At 49.1% G+C, this 14,997-nt stretch overlaps 1 protein-coding gene across 1 annotated transcript in view; it reads left to right on the top strand.

Moving 5' to 3' along the window:
- The first annotated feature begins 4,603 nt into the window (after positions 1 to 4,603).
- The window catches only part of Oc90 (otoconin 90), a 39,319-nt gene continuing 28,925 nt past the window's right edge, over positions 4,604 to 14,997 (top strand). The window contains exons 1-2 of the mRNA XM_045144411.1: positions 4,604 to 4,711; positions 7,979 to 8,071. Coding sequence (XP_045000346.1) covers positions 4,687 to 4,711; positions 7,979 to 8,071 — 118 coding nt within the window. The 5' untranslated portion in view covers positions 4,604 to 4,686. The remainder of the gene's footprint in view (positions 4,712 to 7,978; positions 8,072 to 14,997) is intronic.

Consider the following 14,997-nt stretch of genomic DNA (forward strand, 5'->3'; position numbering starts at 1 on the left):
GTGAGATGTTTCTATTGACATCTTGTCCTGACTTCTCTTCTGTGTGTCTTACTGTATTCAGAGGTTCCAAAGAAGATTCTGAATCAGTCAGTCTGCAGAGCTTATAAAGGCCCTGATATGATCACACTCACCATGCATTGTAGCAAAGAGATGCTAACACAGGTCACCAGAGGTGAACCCATGTAGAGCAGTCTCCAGGCGAGCCCAGGCATGAACCTCCAGGTCTTCTCTCCACGTGGGGGCGCAGGCAGTAATTGCACTAGCCTCTCCAGCAGAGGACCTTCAGCCAGGGAATCTCATAAACATTGGTGTCCAGACTTTACAGAAGCTAGTCATGTAGGAAGAACTTGTGGACGCAGTCTCCAGCCTGTTCAAAAGGTGACCTTGAAACTATGTGGCCCAAGGCCTCTATTGTAAGTCATGTGCCTTCAGAACCTGTGGACCAAAGGGAGTGTACTGTGAGCCTCCTTGTGGGCTTGGAAGGTTTAGGAATGATCTTCGGGGCAAGGCAATGAGAGCAGCTCTTCCTCTGAGAATCTGATATCTGCTGATAGTAGTCTTTTATTACATACTAGGAACACACGCCTCCCAATAAGTAATGCATATATGAAAAGTGCTTCCCACAATGCGGGACATGTGAAACGTAGACATGGCTACACTGCAGACAAGACACAGTGAAGTCAGAACGTGCCGTAGACAAGCATGGGGACTCGCCCACACCCAGGCACGCTCACGCCAGCAGCTACCACTGGCCATGCACACTGTGACACAGATAGAGGTTCCAGACACAAAAAAGGGCTCTGACGGCAGAGACAGGGACACCGTGTCCGGGATCTGCCCCCACAATGACGCCAAGAAACTTCCACCAGGACCGGCTGCCAGCTCCTCCACCACTTCTGAGAGGGGTAAGGACCCCACCCTAGCCGTGGATCTAGAGAAACTACCCTGGCGAGCTCCCTAATCCTACTTTGAACCCCGGGGCTGGACAGTGACCATCCAGCTACCCGCTTGGGGGACCACAGAGCAGTCCCCCGTGCTACGGCCTAGCGTGGAAGAAACCACGGGGCACCAATATGAACTTGGGATGCAGTGAGCAGGACTGACAGGGATGCAGTGTTAATAAATCATGTGACTCACAAAGCAACTTGATTTCTGCCTAATGACTCGCCACTGAGTCCCGCTAGGGACACACCCACATGCTGATACGTCCCCTTCATATCATCCAGTCACTTTTCACTCCTCCCAAGTCTGCCAGTTCCCTGATTTCCTTGTAAATATCCGACTCCCAGAGAAGTGTGATGAAGCAAGTTTATTCTCTCTGGTGGCCCCGTGTGGAGCCCAATGTCCCTCATCACCAAGGACATATGTGCCTCGTGCTGATTCTCTACAGTGTCACCATAGCGCTCTGCAAAGTCATTAATTTTGTGGTCCTTTTGGTGAGAAAAGTCACTTTCTGTTCCTAAGCCAAGTATATAACAGTTTCCCTCATTAGAAGATGGTTCAGGGCCCTGATGTTGGCTGTGAACAAGAAGAGGCTTGGTCACGTAGAGTTTGAACTTATGACAAAAAGCAGTCAAACAGTTCTTGTCCAGGCACACCGAAAAATTCCTTTTAAATCACTGAATGCTTGAGTTATGCAACTGTTTATATTATCAGAATTTGTTGTCATGAGTTTTGAAGCTTGAGAATAGTCTTTGAGTTTGCTACCATGAGACAGTTGCAGGCAACTTTCTAGGGGTAAACAGACTCCTAATGGATAAATGTGGTATAAATTAAGAAGCTTTGGTTGGAAGGATGTCCAAGTTTCATCAAAGAGCAACTTATCACAAGGAAAATAAAGCGTGGAGATTGCCTGAGCCCACGAGCAGGGCCTGAGACCCTGCGTGGACTCAGCTACCACATTGACTGGGAGCAGTGACTAGGTAATGACAATAAACTTGGACAGGCTCAAATGTGGGGTACCTCTGAGGCCTGTTCAGGGATCTAACCTAACATCAAGGACAAGAGCTCAGAGGACCTTTGAGGGTCAGCTTCTCATAATCACACACCTTCAATCACATCAGCCACGATGACAGGAAACAAATAGGGTCCACATGTGAACTGCCCAGAACCTAAGGAAGGCTTGAGCCAAAGAATTCTGAGCCAAGTGAATCCTGATTTAGGTAAAGACTAGTGTGATGAGCAACCCTCAAGGGATGACATGGAATGAGGGTTCCAACTCACGTTTCTGTGGTCACTAGCGTTAACTGAGGGGACAAGAGATGGGATAGTGTGTGTGTGCTCCAGATGAGAAGAGATTGCTTGGTTACCCGGGCAACTTCCTTGAACTGCACTCTTATTTCTTTTTCTTTCATGTGCCAAAGACAAACTAAGTTGACAATAGAAAGAGAGCCAGAGAGGCAAGTGTGGTGGCATACACCTTTAATGCCAGCACTTGGGAAGGAGGATCGCTGCGAGTTCAAGGCCAGCCTGAGGCTAATTCTTCGTCAGCCTGGGCTAGAGAGAGACCAAACTTCAAGAAAAAGAAAGAAAGAAAGTCAGTGAAACAAAATGGGAGGGATGATAGGGAGACGGAGAAGTATGTTTGTGCAACTTGGCCCCGGGGTGTGTCTCAAGTGTTGTGATTATATGTATCATCCTATTTTTACCAAGTTCACTATAGTATAGGCCTGTGAGAATGAAGAAGTCAGTTGCTGCTCTAATGAAATCTGCCATTAAACTCTCATTAGACCAGCTCTTCTCTTACGTGTGTGTACTTGGGAAAAGTAATTCTCATTCGATTCTAGCAGAGAAGAGGAAGTCAGCGCCAGGGACGTTGGAAGTTGGTGGCTCTCAACCTTGACAATCCAGAAGCATTGCTTTCAGTTGTGACAATTTCAGGAGGTTGGGGTAGGGAGTTCTTATGGCATCCAGTGGGTGGAACTGAGATGCTGAAATACCAGGACAATGTCCATAGAAAAGAATGACTTGACCCCCAGATGTCACCAGTGGCAATATTGAGATATAGCTGTTTTATTAATTTTATATCACTGTGAAAAATCATGCCATATAAATAATTTTAGAGAGGAATAATTTATTTGAGTTCATATTTTCAGAGGGTTCTGTCCTTTCACAGCCTCAGGCTCTGGAACACATTGGAAACATGTGTGAGAGGAAAGTTTCATCTCTTTGCAGACACCAACCAGAGGGAGAGACACAGAGAAACAGACAGACAGGGGGGGAGACAGGGCAGGAGAGGGAAACAAGGGACAAGATACTCCAATCATCTGACCCTCAGTGACATACGTCCCCCAGCTAGGTTCCACCTCCTGAAGTTTCTAGAACTTCTCAATATAGTGCCACTAGCTAGGACCAAGCACTCAGCCCACGATTGCACACGTGCGTGCGTGTTGTGTGTGTGTGTGTGTGTGTGTGTGTGTGTGTGTGTGTGTTGGGGGGGAATTCATATTTAAACCATATCCTGTTGTAGACTATGGAAGAACAATCCTCAACTCCCTTGGAAAGGACTAGAACAACTACCTAAGTAAGTGGTTACAATCTTAGCATTATGCTATAGATCTGAGATGCCAAGAACATGAGTTTAGCTACATTGAGCCATATGTCTGCACCGTCTTGACAGTGTTAGAAGCAGTGGCTCTTCTGTGCTTGTGAGACAGGGCTGGGCCAGTGTGGCCCGGGTCTCCAGTGTATCCAGGTGACCTAACAGTTACAGACAGGAGCTTTAGCGCACAGGGACAGCTCCTTCCTGGAGAAGCCCTTCAGTGGAGTCTGCTGGGGTGACTCCACTGCACCCTGATATAACTATCTGGTGAGTCTGGCTTCTTCAGAGAGTTCACAGCCAAACTTACTTGTGTCCAAGTGTATGGGAGAGAGGATGAAGGCTTCAGTCTTGATGGCACCCCATCTCAAAAGATGAATGACCTATATGAGGTTAGCATGCATTTGGACACACTAAAACATGCATGCATACACACATGCACACATACACACATATACAGAGAGAGAGAGAGAAGGAGGAGGAGGAAGAGGAGGTCGAAAACCTCTCTGCACTACACCTGGTATACCTCACAAGATTTGAGGATTGTCTGCATTTAGTCGATGTGGGAGCCAAGATCAATCAGCAGTGGGGTATACCGCTACCCAACAGTATGGGTGGCAGTGGAACCTGAGGTATCCAGTTATTAAGTTCTGCATCACTGAAGCCTACAGCTTAGGCAGACAATCCTAAAGGGAAAGAGGCATCAAATTCCCCATATGAACAGAGACCTCTAAGAAGAATCACCCCAGAGATCCTTTTGCTACAGAAATGACTAGGCTAAAGAAAGCCTGCCCCTTTCATCAAAGGGTCCCCCTGTTACTTTCATCTCTCTTCCCCAAGAGTTTTGCCCTAGTGACCCCAAGACATAATCACAGAGCCTCTGAGTCATTGTAGTGAGGTGCGGTGTGTGGAACAGGGTAGCCATTGTTCTCTAATTAAAGCCTGGGTCTCCTCCGGCCCTCAAGATGGGGCCGCTTAATATAGAGCTTTTGCTGTGCCAAGACATAGCATTAAGATACCTCCTCCCCCAGAGGCAGCCCACCTGCCAGCTTGCGTGCAAAGCTCCTGAGATGCTCACATGACCAGGACAGCTTTCCTTGGGCTATAAAAGACTTTATTCATCCGCTGCAGCATCACTCGATCATCCAATGTGCATTGAGAGGGAGCCTCACGGTAAGCACCCTCTTCTCCCAGCGGTGTGAGGTAGAGGAGGGGGGAGGAGGAAAGAGGGATGAGAAAAGACGAGGAGGAGGGAAAAATGGAAAGACTAATAGAATGAGGAAGAAAGTGTTGGGGAGGAGAAACAGGAGAGGAGGAAGGGAGGAAAGAGAAAAGAAAAGCTAGAAGGAAGAGTGGATGGAGGGAAAGAGGAAGAAGATAAAAGAGTGAGCCAAGACAGGAGAATGGGGAGTCACATCCTATCCTTAGGGCTCCCTGAAGGCAGGACACTACTCCTCAAGGCACTCTGAGCTCTCAGAGGAGATGAAATGCCAGGTGGGCTGCACCTTCTGGAAGCCCCTAGTAAAACACCCCTCCTGCCACCTCAGCAAGGGCCCTTCAGCTCCCGGGGGCCAAACATCCTCCCAGAGCACCTGGCGAGCAACTCTGATCATCGCTGTTGTTGCGGCTGAGCACTGAGCTCCTGCCTCCTTTGGCGTTTTGCGTACACGAACCTCTCCCCTGTGCTCCTCACGATGCCGCATGAAAAAGCCACCAACAAGCCGAGTGTGGCGGCACAAGCCTTTAATCCTAGCACTCGGGAGGCAGAGGTGGGAGGATCGTTATGAATTCGAGGCCACCCTGAGACTACATAGTGAATTCCAGGTCAGCCTGAGCTAGAGTGAGACCCTACCTCAAAACAAACAAACAAACAAAAAAAACCCACCATCATGTGCTAGTCACCGCCCAGAAAAATGAATTCTAGACGGTGTTAGTACCCAACTCAGAGAACTCAGCGTAGTCTATCTCCCCAGCCCAGCCAGGTCTGCCTGGCCAGCAGGGGCCTGGCTCTCAGACAGCACAGGTGGACAATGGCATTTGACACAAGGTGGTGGCCTGGTGATCCAGGACTCTGCACATGGCATGGAGACCAAGGCAAGGCCTGGGGAAGCCTCTTGGTCCCATCCCAGGCATAAACAGGCCACACTCGGAGGGCTTGAAGAGTGAGTTTTAACAGTCATCATGAGTTATATACAGTTATCACAAGGCTGCTTTTTTGGATCACATGACCAGCAAGGCAGCATGGGGCAATACGGAGAATGCCCATGAGGCAAAGGCTTAGGTTAGAGTAATGTGGTGTGTGCCTAACATGCAGGTGGGCTATGCATGCATGTGGCCAGATGGCCTTAGGTTGAAGCTTGGCTCTGGTAACTATGTGGTTCCCCTGCATTTGTGTCTCTTTCAAAGGCAGTTTGGCAAGTTAAGGACCATCTCAGCCCTGATCTGGAAAAGGAGGCTTGTGACTTTAAAAAGAAGTCTTAGCACTCTGTGCAGAGATCTAGGTCAGTGGGGACTAGACACAGCGAAGGAATAATAAACACGAGAATTGGCTCCTCGTGTTCATAACGTTGCTGTAAGAAGCGTGGTAAGATAAGTATAGCATGAAATTCGCCCTTTTAGTCATTTTTCAGCAGGCGGTTGAGCTGTCAGAAGTCTCTACATCTGCCTGGAGAACTTTCTGGCCTTTCCCCACTGAAACTCTGCACCCATTCAGGAACCCCCCACTCTCCCTGCCCACGTGACTTTTGTAGATGCACGTGTCTGTTCATGTGTGCACAGGTGCATGTGTGTGTGCAGGGCCACGCTCAGCCCTGGCCGAAGTTAAAGGTGGTCCTTAGCTTGAATAGACTGAGACACAGGATGCTCGCGGCAGAGCATCCCTGAAACATGGTGAGAAAAATAAAAGCGCTGCATGTGCGGGAGGAGCCAGAGGGCCACGTCACCGTGCCATTGCTCACGTGTCATCCTGGATGGCTGTGGCCTTCAGCTGGTGTAGGTGGACACCAGAATGGCCTGAGGGGGATTCAATTCTAAAACGTGGACCAGAGGTGAAAATGCGGAAGTCCACTGTCCCAAAGTAACTTCCTCCTTCATGTCAGGCAAACAGGGTGCGGGAGGGGCGCGGCGAGCTTTCCAAACCCACACTAGGAAGCCTTTAGCTGCAATGCATGATCCTTGCACATGTGAGTGACCTCTCTGCTTCAGACAGTGACCCACTGCCTGGGACATTTTACTCACCGCACTCCTGCGGTACGTCCCATTGCTGGTGGCTAGCCTTATTGCCTAAGCGACTGGGTCCCTATTCAGAACGTCCTTCCCTATGTCTGTATCTTGACGGACTTCTCTTCCTTTCTCTTCTCTAGCAGTTTCAGAGATTTGGGCCTTATACTAAGATCCTTGATCCATTTGGTGTTGACTTAAGAGAGAAGGATCGAGGCTCATTCTTCCACATGTGGAGCTCCAATTGTCCCAGCACCCAGTCAGGGTTGAAGAGGCTGTCTTTTCTCCATCTGCATTTCTGGCATCTTTCTCAACAATAAGTGACTGTAGTTTCTTAGAGGAACAAGGGGGACAAACAGGAGGGAGAGGTGAGAAAGGTGGTGAAAAGAGGCAACGAGGCAGGGGGGCAGGAAGCTCAACGGGAAGCATATCCTCGAGGATTCTAAAAATATTTTTGTTTATGTACAAAAAGAGAGACACAGAGAAAGGCAGACACAGAGACACAGAGAGAACTGGCGTGCCAGAGTCCCCGACCACTGCAAACAAACTCCAGATGCATGCACCACTGTGCATCTGACTTTATGTGGGCCCCGGGACCAGGACCTAATCAGGGAATCTAATCAAACTCAGGTCATTAGGCTTTGCAGGCAAGCGCCTTAACCGCTAAACCATCTCTCTAGCCCACTATGATTTTTTTTTTTTTTTTTAATGAAGTAAGTAAAAAAGAGAAGCCAAGGAAGCAGTGGCAGGTGGAAATGCTGCTGGGAGAAACCACTTGCTAGTAGACAGCGCCACCATGTGGTCACCAGATTGGATCATATCTGGAGTGATCCTAGGTTCAAAGCCAGCCTGCTAAAGATCTTTGAAATGCTGGTGTATTCTGGGAGCTAGCTGGGTTTCTTCTCTGTGAATTCCTAGCTTCTGAATTCCTGCCTCCTCCCCCATGTGAGGCTTGCGGTAATAAGTGAGTGAATAGGCCAAGCCATGGCTGGGTCTTCAAGGAGCACACAGTTAGGTGTCCATTTTACAGATGGAGAATCTGAGTTTCCACCAGGGAACACTATCTCATCATGCCAAACTGCACGTTAGTGTTCAAGCTGGGGCAGGGACCCTCTCGGGACTCCTCCTTCAGCACGTGCCTTGTGGTGCACGGAGGCACACGTGACACCTCTGCTGGCGCTCTTGGGGTTCCCGACAGCGTCTTTGTCACTTCTCTCCCAGGGAGCAGTTCCGGTCTGTGCCTGAGTCCCGTCGTCTGCTCTCCCACCATGATTGTGCTCCTCGCAGTGAGTGTGCTGATGGTGCCCTGGGTCGGTGAGTAGCGCTGTTTGTCACGGCATTGCCAGCTGAGCGCGTTACTGTCTCGTGTGCACGCTGGGAGCTGTTGCCAGGCTTCACTTGATGTGCTCGTCAGCATCTCTTCATCCTCCTGCCTCATGAGTGTCAGGAGGCAAGCATCCGTGTTAAGCTGTAGATCTATGCACTTGCTCATTGGTGAGAACCCTGGCCAGTATGTGAACACACAGGACAGGAAAAGGTGGGCAGCCATAAGTAAGGTGACTGGTGAACAAGTTCCTTTCACCTGGAAGAGTGGCTCCACTCCCTCACTCCCTTTGGTCGTGAGCTCGTGGGCCTGGACTGTAAACTCCCGAGGACAGGTTAGTCTTCCTGACATGCTGCAGCATTGTCTTCCTCTCAGCAGGTGCATCTAATGTTAAGGGCAAATGCTCCCATCCTCACATGCGAAGTGAGTTCACACCATCCAAACCTAAGACGCCCCAAGTCCTCCTTAGCACTCTGGATGATGACATCAAGTCTGCCTCACCCAGGCACCAGGCCTTTTTCCTGCTTGCTTTCCTTTTTCAAAATATATTTTGTTTATTTATTTGAGAGAGAGAAAGAGGGCAGGAGGGAGGGAGAGAGAGTGGGGGAGAGAATGGGTGCTCCAGGACCTCTAGCCACTGCAAACAAACTCCAGATACATGCGTCCCCTTGTGCATCTGGCTTACATGGGTCCTGGGGAATTGAATGGAGGTCCTTTGGCTTTGCGGGCAAGCACCTTAGCCGCTAAGCCATCTCTCCAGCCCCCTACATGCTTTCTTGTGTGTGTACTTACAGACTGTCACAGCACCCACCACTTGTTTCCTTCTGTGGCAGCTCCTGTCAGTGGTGTGAGTGCTCTGCTCCTTCCCCCTCACCTTCAGAGCAACTCTTGAACCACACTCACCCTCAACTTCCTAGGCATTTTTCAAAACAGCAATGATGTTCACGCACCTCAAATGTGAATCCATCAACGTTGGTTGATCCTTGTGCATTGGCCATCACCCAAGTCAGCAGACAGAACAAAGAGTTTGTAATCTGGCCCAGAAGTTTGCAAGTTAGAAATAGCAAGTTAACCATTTGTTGCAGGAGTCAGAGCCTTCCCAGCCAGCTAACACCCCCTCCAAGTCCCACCAAGCCCTTCACTCAGAGACAGGACAGCTGGCCACTGGTTCCTGAGTCTCCTTCCTTCCTTTTATTTTTCTTCTTTGGTTCAAACATTCTTGTCATGGTTTGGGTTCTCATTGCCAGGGTAACTGAAGTTGGTGTCAGCAGCTCCTCCCTTCCCCAGACCCCAATTCAGTGATGCTAAATCCCATCCATGCCTAGACGCAGCTTGTTCACAGAGGTGGAAGTGGGAAGGTTATCAGTCTCTTCCCTACCATTCATTTTAAGTGAAATGTTTCCCTCTATTTTTCAAAACTTATTTTCCTCGATACTTAATATTTTCTTCTTTTAATTTCCTTTTGATCAGAGCTACTCTTTGAATACCCCTGCTTTTACTTCCATCACATAGATAAATAGCTGATAGATAACCAATAGATAGATAGATAGGGAGATGGCTCAGTACATAAGTGCTCCAGAGCCATGTAAAGCCAGCCTCCGCAGTGCCCATGGTGAGCGAGCGGCAGAGACGGGAGAAGCCCTGAGGCTCACGGCCAGCTGGCCCGGCCACATGCAGCACCGAACAGCAACGAGGGGCCCAGCCTTGAAAACAAGGTGGCTTTAGGATCAAACACCTTCCGTGAAGCAGAGTACGTCCACCGAGACGATCCTTCTCTCTTCCTTTCGTTTTTTTTTTTTTTTAATTTTTTTTTTGTTCATTTTTTATTTATTTATTTGAAGTGACAGACACAGAGAGAAAGACAGATAGAGGGAGAGAGAGAGAATGGGCGCGCCAGGGCTTCCAGCCTCTGCAAACGAACTCCAGACGCGTGCGCCCCCTTGTGCATCTGGCTAACGTGGGACCTGGGGAACCGAGCCTCGAACCGGGGTCCTTAGCTTCACAGGCAAGCGCTTAACCGCTAAGCCATCTCTCCAGCCCTTCCTTTCGCTTTTTAAGATAGTTACATCTCCTAATTAACTAATGAAGTAGGTTTCTAACACACACTCCAAGGCTGAGGGAACATCGCAGAAAAGGGGCAGAAAGAATGTAAGAGCCGTTCGGTGGGAAAGTACGCCACGAGGCTTTGTTCTCCATGCAGAAGCCAACTGGTGCAGTCGTGACCTCGCAGTGATTACCTCCACAGTGGGATGGGGAGAGGGCACAGAGGAGGAGAAACCAGTGAGAATATGACCAATTTGTAATATTTTCATATATTAAAGTCCCCAGTAAAAATCATTAAAAGGGGCTTAGCAGTTAAGGCACTTGCCTGCAAAGTCAAAAGGATCCAGGTTAGATGCCCCAGTACCCACATAGCCAGATACAGGAGGTGGCACATGCATCTGGAGTTTGTTTGCAAGGGCTAGAGTCCCTGGCACATCCATTCTCTCTCTCTCACCCTTTTTTCCTGTCTCATAAACAAATAAATAAAATATTTTTAAAAATTATTTTAAATACTGGAGAGATGGCTTAGTGGTTAAAGCACTAGCCTGCAAGGCTAAAGGACCCAGGTTCAGTTTCCCAGTGCCCACATAAAGCCCGATGCACAAGGTGGTACATGTGTGTGGAGTTGAGCTGCAGTGGCTAGAGGCCCTGCTGTGCCATTCTCTCTTCCTCTTTCTGCCTCTCTCTCAAATAATAATAAACTGGCTATAAATAAATAAATAATAAATACTGTTGCAGTCCAGTTCGCATTGCTGGTAGAAATCACCCAACCAAGAGCAGCTTCTGGGAAAAAGAGATTTATTTTGGCTTACAGGCTCAAGGGGAAGCTCCATGATGGCAGGGAAAACGATGGCATGAGCAGAGGGTGGACATCACCCCTGGCCAACAGAAGGTGGACCACAGCAACAGGAGGGTGTGCCAAACACTGGCATGGGGAAACTGGCTATAACATCCATAAGCCCGCCCCCAACAATACACTCCCTCCAGGAGGCGTTAATTCCCAAATATCCATCAGCTGGGGAGCTAGCATTCAGAACACCTGAGTTTATGGGGGACACCTGAATCAAACCACCACAGATACTTTTAAAAAACATTCACAAAGAAAAGGTGGAAGGTGGGGACGAACAGGCAAGGTTGTCTTCTGACCACTGCATGTGTGTGTTCCCACACCCACAAATACAGGCAGGAGACACACACAAAACAAGTTTCACAATGACCATTTTCCTCCGTTCTTTCTTTCTTTTCTCTGGAGTGTGTCTCCACGTGAGTCGAATGTAAGTGGGAGCACGCGGGTGGTGCGCCTGTGGAGAGCAGAGTTAGTGCTGGGAGGCTCCTCTGCACCTCATTCTTTAAGACAGGATGTCTAGTTAAGCTCAGTCCTCTCCAATTACGCTAGACTCTCTGGCCAGTGGGCTGCAAGGATTCCCTGTCTCCACGTCCCCAGTACTGGAATTATAAATCCACTCCACCATGCCTGGCATTCATTGTGTAGGGGTGCTAGGGATGTGAACTTGGGCCCTCATGTTGTTACAGCAAGCACTTTACTCACTGAGCCATTCCCTCCAGTACATTTCTTGCTTCTTCTGTATTTCAGTAACAAAATGATAATAATACCCATTATTAGATACTATTTGACAAATGCTTTTGTTATTCTCTGAGAGATTTTTTTTTTTTTACCCTCAAACACAAACACCTGGCATCCAACAAGTCACAGTCATGGAAACATGAGGTGGAAATATACAGATTATGTATGAATTTAAATGTGTTGTGCCTAAAGGTAGTTTTGCGGGGCGCATTTGTGGCCACCATCCAAATAGGACCATGCACCCAACCAACTTATCTCCAGCTATAGGGTAAAGAGCTGTCTCAGGGATTTCTGCCTATAGAGATGAGAGGGTTATGAAGGAAACTTCTGTGTACCTGTGAGAAAAAGTGGAGCAGAAAGCAGGACAGGCCAGGTGGCCACCAGACATCTCTGCACTGAGAGGGAGATGGAGGGCAGGACACACATTCTGGATGGCAACTTGGTCTGAGGACAGACTGGCAAGATCATCCAGGAAGCGTGGATGTGAAGACACCTCTGGTCGCTAGGAACCCAGCCCATTGCCTGTACCACCATGGGCTGGGAATAGCCACAGGGGATGTGGGCATAGGGGAGGGTGAGACCTGCAAGCAGACGCTACTAGAACACAGCCGCAGGGTACCCAGCCAGTTGTGCTGCCAAGCCTGGAGTCCTGGGGGTACCACCCTATGTCCGTCCCCTACGGAATCCCAGCCCGATGATCTGTGCATTGTTTTAGTTTTCCATCACAGTGAACAAAAGAATATGAAAAAAAAATATCAACTTAAAAGAGGAAAGAGTTAGTCTGACTCATGATTTCACAAGGTTCAGTCGACGTCTTCATCGCAGGCCTGCAATAAGGCAGGCCTCTGTGGCAGCGGTATGTGGGAAAGCAAGCCGCTCACCGCAGAGCAGAGAGATGGGGTCCGGACCCCGGTGAACCTTCGCTTCAAAGGCACACCCATAATCTCCTACTGTTTCCAACCATGTGCTCCTTCCTGAGGTTTCCACCTCCCAGCAGCACCCCAAGTCTCCCGCGAGTGAGCCTTTGGGCAACAGTGCGGAGCCAGCCATACCCGCCGCTTCCTTGTCCGCGCAGCCAGCAGGCGTTCGCTTCGACGCCCTCCAGCTGCCTCGCTTGTCCAAAGGCACAAGTCACGTGCTGCTCATTCGGTCTCAGCTTAGGAAAGGGACTCCTCAGACCGTCTACCTGGCCCATCCAGGAGCTGTGCCTTGGAGGTTAACCCACAGCCCCGTGGGGCACGTGAGTTCTCACTTGTACTATTTTCCTACTGAGCCTCAAAAACGGTGCTGGGAAGAAAGGGGTGGAGGAATTCCTGGTTCCTCTTCTGTGTATAATATTCTGATACATAAATCCCACCCAAAATTGCTTCTAGATTTTGTTGCTCAGTCCCTAGAAATGATACCCTCTAAGTTTGCTTTGTGATTCTGGTAGGGCACTTGGGGGTGTGGTTCAGTTATGGAGTGTTCGTTCATTCAGTCACTCAACCAACGTGATGGAACCTGTGCTCTTTCGTACACAATGAAAATACAAACACGCACTGTAAGACTGCAGTGATCATCTTCAGTGAGTCCTTAGTGTAATGTGGAAACAACGGCATAAATGGATCATTGAAACAGAGGGGGGTGGGGCGCACTGAGAGGAGGCTGTGTGTGAAATGAAGTTAGCACGAGATGCTGTCTCTTGTACAACAAAGGAGGCCAGGGGGCTTCGTCAACTTCAAGTGAGACTGTAAAACGTGGGTAAGGGTCAGTTAGGAAAGAATATCAGGACCGGGGTGGGGGGAGGGAACCCTAGACTCAGGGTGCAGTGCAAGCAAAGGTAGGTGGCAAGGGTGGTCTTGGATGTCAACAGGAAGGGGTATAAAGTTCAAGGTGGGGGATGATGGAGCAGAGGCCACAAAGCCAGATCCAGGAAAGCTTGACGTGCCAGGCCAGAGGACAGTGTTGCTTCATTTCTGGGTCTTGGTTTTCATGGCTGTACGTGGCGATCACAACCTTGTAGCTCTGGGGAGACTAGATGAAGCGTTACGTGTAAACTGTGGCACCGGCTCTGGTCCTCGGACCAGCCTACCCGACTCCCTCTCTCATCACACGCCTCTGTCCTCCCGCCCCTGGATCCCTCACTCCCACCTCAGGTGGACTTGGTGCATGATCTAAATCTGTCTCTGGGACACACAACCTAAAATCCAGGATGGCTTTTTTTTTAAAGTCACTAATGTGAATAGGTGACCATCAATATACTACCAGTAATCAAGGGCAGAGCAGGGCACAAAGGTCAAACCTGGACGCCCAGCAGAGTGCACATGTCGCAGAGGTAAGGGATGCCTACATGATGAGGCTGCATGGCAGCGAGCCACCGTCCTGTCCAGAGAGGAAGGTGGCTTATCTGCGCAGAGGACAGCGGGGATGCAGTCATCAGGAAGTATCAGCATTTTCATAGTCTCTGCGGAAACGGGGGAAGCTGATTAGTTCATTTCTGGGGTGCTCATGCCCAAATGCCCAAGCTATTGCGTGGTCTCTGGGGTGAGGTCTCCGATGGAGCTGAAGTCCTGTGTGCCTCTCCTGGTCTGAAAGTCTGCATTTTAGAGAACACTGCCAAAGACCATTGTTCCCAGACAGGAGAGAATCATTCTCCAATGGAACCGCTAAAAAAATATAGAAAACAGGAACCAAACTTGTGCTGGAAACAAAGCGATGTGCAGTTCCCTTTAGCACAATGTATCATTTGAAAGTTTGAGCCAGGGGTTTAAAATTGGAAGAATATACAATGATATCAGATTGGCAGCAAAAAAAAAAAAAAAAAAATTCAAGTCATAGCTCTCCTTCCTCATGGCCTGAGGCTGAGACACAGCTGCCCTTCTCACTATGACCTTCCCTACTTCTCCACTGTTGCTTAGCTCTGGCTCATCACACATCTTGACTGCTCTCATTTCCTTCTCTATCTGGTGCTGGAACAGGGCTCGCAGTCTTGGGTCACCAAGGTATTACTGGGTTCTGGGATCCCTATCTTTCCCTCCAAGTCAGCCTGCATGGTTTCTTTCAACTCACTCAGCAGTGTGGACTGTTGGTAGGTGTACCACGTGAGCAGCGGGCCTTGAAGCAGCATGAGGAAGAGGAGCCTACCCTCAGGAGATCCCTAGTCTCATGGGAAGGACAGATATGTAGGAAACCCCAGAGAATCAACATGGAAGTACTGTTGTAGATGTCACCAGGGTGGAAGGTCAAAGCCCAGAGTACCAGAAGATGGGCAAATAACCCAGAATCCTCTAAAGTCAGGGGCAGAGTGAG

The sequence above is a fragment of the Jaculus jaculus genome, chromosome 2 (genome assembly GCF_020740685.1).
Source record: "Jaculus jaculus isolate mJacJac1 chromosome 2, mJacJac1.mat.Y.cur, whole genome shotgun sequence".
NCBI classification, from domain to species: Eukaryota; Metazoa; Chordata; class Mammalia; order Rodentia; family Dipodidae; genus Jaculus; species Jaculus jaculus.